The 8,915-nt window shown below is 42.9% G+C and overlaps 1 protein-coding gene across 2 annotated transcripts; it reads left to right on the top strand.

Annotated features, from left to right (window-relative positions):
* The first annotated feature begins 1,430 nt into the window (after positions 1–1,430).
* Positions 1,431–8,293, top strand: LOC104982805 (allergen Bos d 2-like). Of its 2 annotated transcripts, none has more exons than XM_010832260.1 (7): positions 1,431–1,564; positions 2,392–2,531; positions 2,725–2,795; positions 4,124–4,231; positions 6,394–6,495; positions 6,665–6,701; positions 8,095–8,293. In XM_010832260.1, exons 1-6 carry the CDS (start codon positions 1,484–1,486, stop codon positions 6,679–6,681), a joined length of 519 nt encoding a protein of 172 aa, XP_010830562.1. In that variant the 5' UTR covers positions 1,431–1,483; the 3' UTR covers positions 6,682–6,701; positions 8,095–8,293. The 2 variants fall into 2 exon arrangements, with proteins under 2 accessions (XP_010830562.1, XP_010830563.1); XM_010832261.1 differs by having other exon boundaries at positions 1,443–1,564; positions 8,092–8,287.
* Positions 8,294–8,915: the final 622 nt, after the last annotated feature.

Raw genomic sequence — 8,915 nt, 5'->3', positions numbered from 1 at the left:
ACACTGGGAACAGAACGTTAATAACCAAGCCTCAATCAAAATATTTACATCTTTGAGGGACAACCTTAAGGAAATAAAAGTAAAGCCAGCAACGGGGGGGCAAATGTTCGCACATCTCCATCTAAAAGAGACTCCAGAATATGTTAAAAACCTACAAACTTCATAAAAAACAAATAATTCATACAGTAATGAACAAACAGCTTGCAGAGACACCTAACAAAGGAAACAGACAAATGGCCATCACCCCAGTTTATTCATTGAGGAAATGGAAAATACTCCTGAAACTGCATAGACTAACGCACTCATGACAATCTCTGACATAAAAACAGCTGACCATACCGAGTCCTGCCAAGGATGGAGCAACGGAAATTCTCATCTCCTGTTGGCAGGGATCGAAAATCAGAGGCACGGAGATCCAGCAGTCCAGACATGGAGATCCCCTAAGTCTCTACCCAGGAGATAAGATGGCTCACTTCCTTACTAAATCATGTCTATGAACACGTATCCATCAACACTGGAATGGATAAAAGTGGGATATATCCTGATGGTACTATGTAGGGGCAATGGGGAAGGAGTCTACAAAAATATGGCTAAGTCGCTTCAGTCGTGTCTGACTCTGTACGACCCCATAGATGGCAGCCCACCAGGCTCCCCCGTTCCTGGGATTCTCTAGGCAAGAAGACTGGAGTGGGTTGCCATTTCCTTCTCCAATGCATGAAACTGAAAAGTGAAAGTGAAGTCACTTAGTCATGCCCGACTCTTAGCGACCCCATGGACTGCAGCCTACCAGGCTCCTCCGTCCATGGGATTTTCCAGGCAACAGTACTGGAGTGGGGTGCCATTGCCTTCTCGGACAAAAATACATAGATGTTTATTCAAACGAATCTGCTGAGGGAAAGAAGTCAGTAACACACACACAAGGAGTGGAATAAGAGCTATAAAGTACAAAATAAATAATAACATACAAAGATTATTTTAAAAGTAAGGATTGGAAAACATAGGAAATAAAAAAGCCAATATTTTATAGCTCCAAAGGTAGAAATAAAATTATGAATACCTATATGCTATACCTGTAACAGAAAACACTGGACATCAACTATACTGCAATTTCAATATTAAAAAAAAATATGAACCCCTCTCATGAATTCCCTGATAACTGATTCCTGATAGAGGTACCACATATTTATCTTCTTAAACCAAAGGTGCGTCATTCATTTTAGAAAATAAGCTTAAACAGACCTCTTCAACGTGAAAGGAATAACACAGGGTTGTATAAGAAGCACAGAATGCCAAAATGCTCAGCTGCCAACCAGGATGTCCGAAGATTACATTTAGGTCACCGTCATCCTGTGATTAACCACTGTTTGATTGATAGGTATTCCGCCAAGAGACGTATCCTATAAAAAGTGGAACCAATTCACATTCTCTCCAACAACTGGGGCACCCTCCGCTTGTCTAGAAGGAACAACACAAGACTCACAAGATGAAGATTCTGTTCCTGAGTCTTGTCCTTGTCTTGGTTTGTGCTGCCCAGGAAACTCCAGCTGAGATAGACCCCTCAAAGGTACCCCGAATGAGCTGATCTGCTAGAAGGTCTTGCTTGTTTGATTGTGTGTGTGTGTGCATGTGTGTGTGCGAGGCTGTGTGTGCATGTGGCAGAGATATATTTGTGTATATGTATGACCAGATTTGGAGAAGGCAATGGCACCCCACTCCAGTACTCTCTCGAGGAAAATCCCATGGACGGAGGAGCCTAGTGGGCTGCAGTCCATGGGGTCGCTAAGAGTCGGACAGGACTGAGCGACTTCACTTTCACTTTTCACTTGCAGGCATTGGAGAAGGAAATGGCAACCCACTCCAGTGTTCTTGCCTAGAGAATCCCAGGGACTGGGGAGCCTGGTGGGCTGCCATCTCTGGGGTCACACAGAGTCAGATACAACTGAAGCGACATAGCAGCAGCAGCAGCATAACCAGATTGTATACCTTCTGTGGTCGACATATCTACACAAACGTAATACTGCCATCTGTTTATCTCTTCTTGGCTATTTTTCATTTATCTTATTCATTTGTAGGTAAAACAAACAAAACCCCTAACAAGCTAACATTCAGAAAGATATTAACTGTCACAGTCTTTACTGGCATGGTTTTAGCTATTTCAGAAAAGCTCTGAATTGTCTGCAAAAATTTCTGAATTCTATGCTTTGTGCTCCAATAGGAAAGACGATTTCATGTCGTGTTACTCACCAAGGTAGGGGGTGGAACTCCTCTTTGCTTTAATAAGATTCAATTTGCTTCTCCTCTGTGGCAAGTGCAGACGCATAGACAGTGCCGTGTATTGGTGAGTAACCAGAAAAGAGATTGACTGACGTTTACAAGGAACTTCCTTCTTAGGTTGTAGGACAGTGGCGCACCATTTATGCAGCTGCAGATAACAAGGAGAAGATTGTGGAAGGGGGCCCACTGAGGTGTTATAATCGCCAGATTGAATGTATTAACAACTGCGAACAGCTCTCCCTTTCATTTTATATCAAGTAAGCACAATCCTCCTCGACCGAAAGCAAGGAGTCTGTTGACTTCTGGCATGGGGTCTGGTCTCCACGTACAGTGAGAGGTGGGAGTCACGGCTGTGAAGTTGGGTGTGCAAACTCTATTCCCAGGAGGGTGTCCTCAAGCCCTGGCGACTGAATGGTGGGAAGGAATTGTCTTGCCTGTTGTGTTTTTCAGATCTGACGGCACATGCCAGTTTTTCTCAGAAGTGCTACAGAGACAGGAAGGAGGTGTTTACTTCATAGAATGTGAGTACTCCAGCTCCTCTGATGGGTGGTCTTCCCCAAACCATGGAACGTGTTCAGATGGATAGTATGTGCTTCACCCAAAACAACTAATATCTCTATGGGCGGACTATTTCCTCTACTCGTTACCAATGCAACCTTGGAAAAGCCATTTAATTTTTCAGCAATCCATTCTGTGCCACAACACCAGGATGAGGTCCAAGGTTGGAATGTGGCCACTGATGGTCTCTGAGAAAAAGCCCCAGAACACTGACTCCTCATATTCCTCGGGCATGGAGAAGTCCAATTACCTACTTAGGCTAATAACAACTCTTTCACAATTTTTTCTTTTACTTGACCTACGTGATTCAATTTCTTTTGAGTAAAGAAATTCTTTAAATATTAAAAGTTTTTCATTAGCAAGTTGAGTAAGTAGAACATGATTAACTTAAAGTCCAAAATTGGAAACAGTTAAAATAACAGCCAAAATTTCAAACTGATTTTTTTTACATAATTTGAAAGGGACTTTAGCATAGACTTCTATCTCTATAGCTTAAAATAAGGAGAAATAATTCTCATATATGAATATCAATACATAATTTGAAAGAGGCACTAATGTAGATTTCTGTCTCCATAGTTGAAAATGACAGGAAATAATTCTCAAGTATTAATATCAGTACTGTAATATTCTATTCAGTGATCAAATGTCTGTATGTTTAATTTTCATGGGGAAAAAATGTATAACAGAGCACTCTAATCTTGGTCTTATGCATTTATTTTAATTTCAACTGTGGACACAGAGCCACAGGATCTAATCCGAAACCATTTCATATTATATATGCCCAGCATTTTGCAATAAACTAATTTGTACCTTTTTTATTTCCTCTCGTACTAGGAAATAACTCTGGATGATGTACTGACATTTATTTTAATATCATTCATTTAAATTTTTGAATTCCTTTCTAACCATGATTTTAGCTGCAAACTGGGTTACAAAATTCTTGAAAATTTAACAGTCAGCTCTTGTGAGCTCCTATGAGATGGCTGAGGTTTAACACCTATTAGAGTTGCAGTAAACAACTTGTTATCATTCACAGACTGTGCAGTCTAGAAGACTGGAAGTCTTCATTTTCAGGAGAAGGGGCTGTGGAGAAAGCTTTCCTAGTTCACTAATTGTCTTAACTCGTTCTAACAACGCGTCACTAGAAATCTCAGTGAGATACAGTTCACCATCCAAGGGAAGACTGACAATATCATGTGAAGAATAAGTCAGGCTCAAATGAAAAGAAAAGAAGTTAATCATGTTGAGGTTTGATGTTTTGTTTTGTTTTGTTTTTTTTCCTCTGCCACAGTCGAGGGGAAAATTTATTTGCAAATCATTCATGTAACAGACAACATACTGGTATTTTATTATGAAAATGACGATGGAGAAAAGATCACAAAAGTAACTGAAGGTTCCGGTACGTACTATAGCTTACCCAACGCAAAGTAGATGTTTTCATATGATCAGTATTTTTACAGAAAGGAGACAGGTACACACGTAACTTATATTAGGGCTTGACTGGTGGCTCAGATGGGAAAGAAATCACCTGCAGTGTGGGAGACCTGGGTTTGATCCCTGGGTTGGGAAGATCCCCTGGAGGAGTGAATAGAAAGGCACTCCGGTATTCTTGCCTGGAGAATCCCACGGACAGGGGAGCCTGGTGGTCTATACTCCACAGGGTCACAAAGAGTCGGACAGGACTGAGAAACTAAGCACAGCACCTTATATGAAGCACCGTGGAACAGATGTGTGTTCACACGGAGAATTCAGACTTCATGTGACGTGAGTCGGGGATATAGAAAGTCTGTCTGCTGGAAAAATGAGGAAATGTTATCCACTGGGGATTCTATGTGATGGCTCTTTTAAAAATGAGATACACTTATCCCAGAGATCCAAGGAAATATTTCAGGATGCTCCACGAGTTCCTTGCCACGTATCACACAAATACAGTCTCTGGGTCCTGATACCCAAGTGAACCAAGGTTTAAATCTGAGTTTAGAAAACTCACAGGTCCCGGGGCCGTGACTGCATTCATCTCCACGACAAATGCTTTCTCCTTTGTCACAATCATAAAAGTATTGCCTAGAGTTCTGCAAATACCACTGGGTCACACTGCCGGTACAGGCAGTGTGGTCTGGAATGTCAATCATCCTGCCATCCCGCCAATCCCTTGGGTTCCCTGCCACATCTCTTTATCCCCTCTGATATTATATCCTCATCGGGGATGGGTGGGTGTTGTGTCTCGTCTTTGAGGATGAGAAAGCGTGAGTTTTCTTCCTCAGTAGCATGTGTGATGTCGTTACCCAATGTGGGTTCCTGCTGCCCACCCTTCAAAAGGCAACTAAGAGGCCAGCTTCTTAGAAAGAAAAGTCTGCTTTCGTTCAGATGCAGACAACTGGTGGGAGAGTGGACTTCTGTCCAAAGGCTGACTGCCCCACCCCACAACTGCCAAACAGGGGGACAAGAGCTTTTATAGACAGCGGGAGGGGGCTCCTTGCAAAAACAGAAGTCAGCTCCAACAGTCATTTTTAAATCGGTCATCAGTGGTCTGACCAGCATCATCGTGATTGTTTTAGGCACAGTTAATCAACAGTTCCAGGGTCTCTGTATTCCCATCTCCTTGAAATCAATTCTCAGAATCATGGCAGCTTATGTCACGGCTACAGTCTGGTCATCCTGTAGTTAACTTGTCCACCAAGTGGGGTTTCAGTGTCTATAAGACAGCGTACAGGATATGACCCAGAACAGTATTTATTGCCCTTGGAGAGGAACTACAGGTCCTTGTCTATGCTTTATGACTACATTATTATTATTTCATGTCCTTTGACAGTTTTCCTTTGCTGTATGACATTTGTAATTCTCTGATAAACTTACAACTTTGACTAAAATCTTTCACAGACAAAAGGCAGGCAGGAAATATCAGGTATGGGGCATTGCACATAAGGTCCTCCACCATCTCAGTGGGGTCAGTGTGCTTTTGAAAATTCCAAATCATTCCCTGCCCATTCATTCCATTGCTGCTGCTAAGTCGCGTCAGCCGTGTCCAACTCTGTGTGACCCCATAGACGGCAGCCCAACAGGCTCCTCTGTCCCTGGGATTCTCCAGTCAAGAATACTGGAGTGGGTTGCCATTTCCCTCTCCATTTCATGAGGGTTTGTGAAAACCCCAGGGATGGAATTCTAGGATGTAGACAAAGTGGACAGGAAGCATTAGAGTCTGAGAGTTGAGTCTCAGACTTGCCATGACCTTCTCCGACGTACCTTGAAAACCTGTTTCTCCCTAGGGTATGCTTAAGCTCACAGCTGAATGATCTGTAGCTCACTGAGTAGTTGCAAGAACTGGAGCGTGGTAGCATGTTAATTATGTGGACTCTACCCCCATGGACCCATGTGAAGACCTGTGTGCACACTCAGGCACGTGTGTAGAAAAATACCTGAAGAGCAGGGCTTAGGTGATGGTGGAGGGCAGCGGTGCTGGTGAGACTTACCCATCACTACAGGGAGCAGCCAGGTGACTCTCTACAACCCATAAAAGATTCTAATGCACACCTCTTCTGCCCTATTTGCTATGAAATCCAGCCAAAGGAACCAGTTTCACTCCAGAAGAATTTCAGAAGTATCAGCAGCTGAACAATGAGAGGGGGATTCCAAATGAAAATATAGAAAACATCATCAAAACAGGTAAAGCCCCAGACGGTGACAGGTATCCGAAATGAAAACACATCACTGGGACATTCAATTCAAAATTCCCATTGGCACAGATATCCTTGTAAAAAGCTATTATGAAATAATCCTTCGAAACAAAGGCATGTCAATGGTCATTGTCCCCCTTATTCATTCTCTTCCACAGACGACTGTCCTCCATAAGAACAGACAACATCAGTTGGGTGAGTAGAAACATACCTCATATAACACTGAGCTTTGTCTCAGTAGGTTTCCTCTTTGGGGCAGGCGGGGGGTTTTCACTGTTTTAAGAATGGGATACATACACGATGGAATATTACTCGGCCATGAAAAAGAATGAAATAATGCCATATGCAGCCACATGGACGGACCTAGAGGTGATCTTACTAGGTGAAGTAAGTCAGAAAGAGAAAGGCAAATATCATTTGCCATCACTTCCATGTGGAACCTTAAAATATGATGCAAAGGAACCATTCATAAAACAGAAACACAGACAAAATTAACGGTCACCAAAAGGGAAGCAGGCAAGGGGTAAATCAGGAGTGTGAGATGAGCAGATCCACAGTAAAATATATAAAATCAATGACAAAGACATAGCAGATAACACAGAGAACTATACGCAATGTCTTGTAATAACTTTCAGAAGAAGACTCTAAAAGGTATACATTGACCTACATATATGTATAACTGAGGCTCTGGAGGTGACTCAGTGGTCAAGAATCTGCCTGCCAAGGCAGGAGACACAGGAGACATGGGTTCTATCCATGAGTTAGAAAGATCCCTTGGAAAATGGTAACCCACTCTAGAATTCTTGCCTGGAAAATCCAATGGACAGAGGAGTCTGGAAAGCTATAGACCATAGGACATAAACAGTGGGACATGACTCACCAACTAACCGACAACAAATGTACAGATAAATCACTTTGCTGTATAGCTGGAAGTAGCCCACTGTTGCAAATCTAGGACGTTTCAATAAAAACTAACTTACGAAAAGAATAGCATAACAAAAAGTCCAGCTTGCCAGACAGCAAAGGCTCTGGCTTCGATAAGGGTTTGGATTTAAATGTCCAAACACAACACTGGTCTAGACTCCATGGTGAGATGCTCTGAGGACAGAGGAGGAGGCTGTGTGAAGCCCCGAGCTGTGAAATACGATAACCCCCGGTGAATCCCACTGCGAATGAAGGACCGTGCAGCCGCAACACATCCGTGATGATGAAGGAGGCTACAGAAGATGTAAGCCGCATAGGTGACACAGTATATAGTCTCCTACGTCTCAGACCTCTGAATATGTAACCTAGTGACTCTCAGCATTCGAGCTGATGCAGGAGTGCTCACCGCTAATTTCACCAGGTGGTAATCCTATGCAAGCCCACAGGGACAACACAGAAGGACTTCTGTGAAAAGGCTCTTGTAGGATAGTCCCACACGGCCACACACACAGAAGGACTTCTGTGAAAGTTGCAGGGAAATTTCTCCACTGGGTCCACCATCCACTGCTTCTCTTTTCTCTTTCATGCTATGAGCAACATCATGTTAATCCTAATCAGCTCAACAATGTGCTACTTGTTTTTCTTTTTTTCATGTTTCAAGCAGAAAACAAAGTTAAGAATATGAGCAGCGTCACAGCACCAGTGGGTCACAATCATCCGTATGAAGATAATAGACCTTTTCCTTGAAATTGACATTTCTTCTCCTGCAGGAAGTCACGACCCATGACTTTCGTACTACGAATCTCCTGTGCTCTTGTTGATGTTACTGGATTCCTAAACTGATGAATAAACTGATTAATGCATATATGTGTCAGTGAGGGCATTTGCCATACCCCTAATGCACAAAGCATGTAAATCCAACCAGGTAGAAATCGAGGGTACAATGAAGCAGGTGATAACCCTGTTTAGGACGCATGGTGTGAATCCTGAAACTGTCTTGGTGAGAAGAGAGAATAAACCACAGAGGGTAGTTTTACAGTTCTTTCCCTGGATTGCGATGGGAACAACATGCAATAATAATATACCGTGTCCACAAGTGAGCCTATTTAACAAAACAGAAATGGACTCTCGCAGACATAGAGATCAGACTTGTGGGCACCATGAGGCAGGGAAGGGATGGCGTGGGACTTTGACATTAGCGGATGCAAACTTTAATATGCAGGATGAACAAACAATAAGGTCCTACTCCAGAGCACAGAGAACTATATCCAGTCTCCTGAAATAAACCACACCGGGAAAGAATATCAGAAAAAGAATGTCTGTATGAGTATAACTGAGTCACTAGTCTGTACAGTTCAGTTCAGTCGCTCACTCCTGTCTGACTCCTTGCGACCCCGTGGACTGCAGCACACCAGGCCTCCCTGTCCATCACCAACTCCCAGAGTTTACTCAAACTCATGTCCATTCAGTCAGTGATGCCATCCA

This window comes from Bison bison, unplaced genomic scaffold (genome assembly GCF_000754665.1).
Source record: "Bison bison bison isolate TAMUID 2011002044 unplaced genomic scaffold, Bison_UMD1.0 scf7180017860578, whole genome shotgun sequence".
Lineage (NCBI taxonomy): Eukaryota > Metazoa > Chordata > Mammalia > Artiodactyla > Bovidae > Bison > Bison bison.
This window is presented reverse-complemented; position numbering and strand designations above follow the sequence as displayed.

Excerpts from the sequence above, each read along its gene's own strand:
- LOC104982805 (XM_010832260.1), top strand. The coding sequence starts at position 1,484 with ATGAAGATTCTGTTCCTGAGTCTTGTCCTTGTCTTGGTTTGTGCTGCC. Across the intron at positions 2,796-4,123 it reads AGGTGTTTACTTCATAGAAT|TCGAGGGGAAAATTTATTTG; the intron begins GTGAGTACTCCA and ends CCTCTGCCACAG. Across the intron at positions 4,232-6,393 it reads AAAAGTAACTGAAGGTTCCG|CCAAAGGAACCAGTTTCACT; the intron begins GTACGTACTATA and ends TATGAAATCCAG.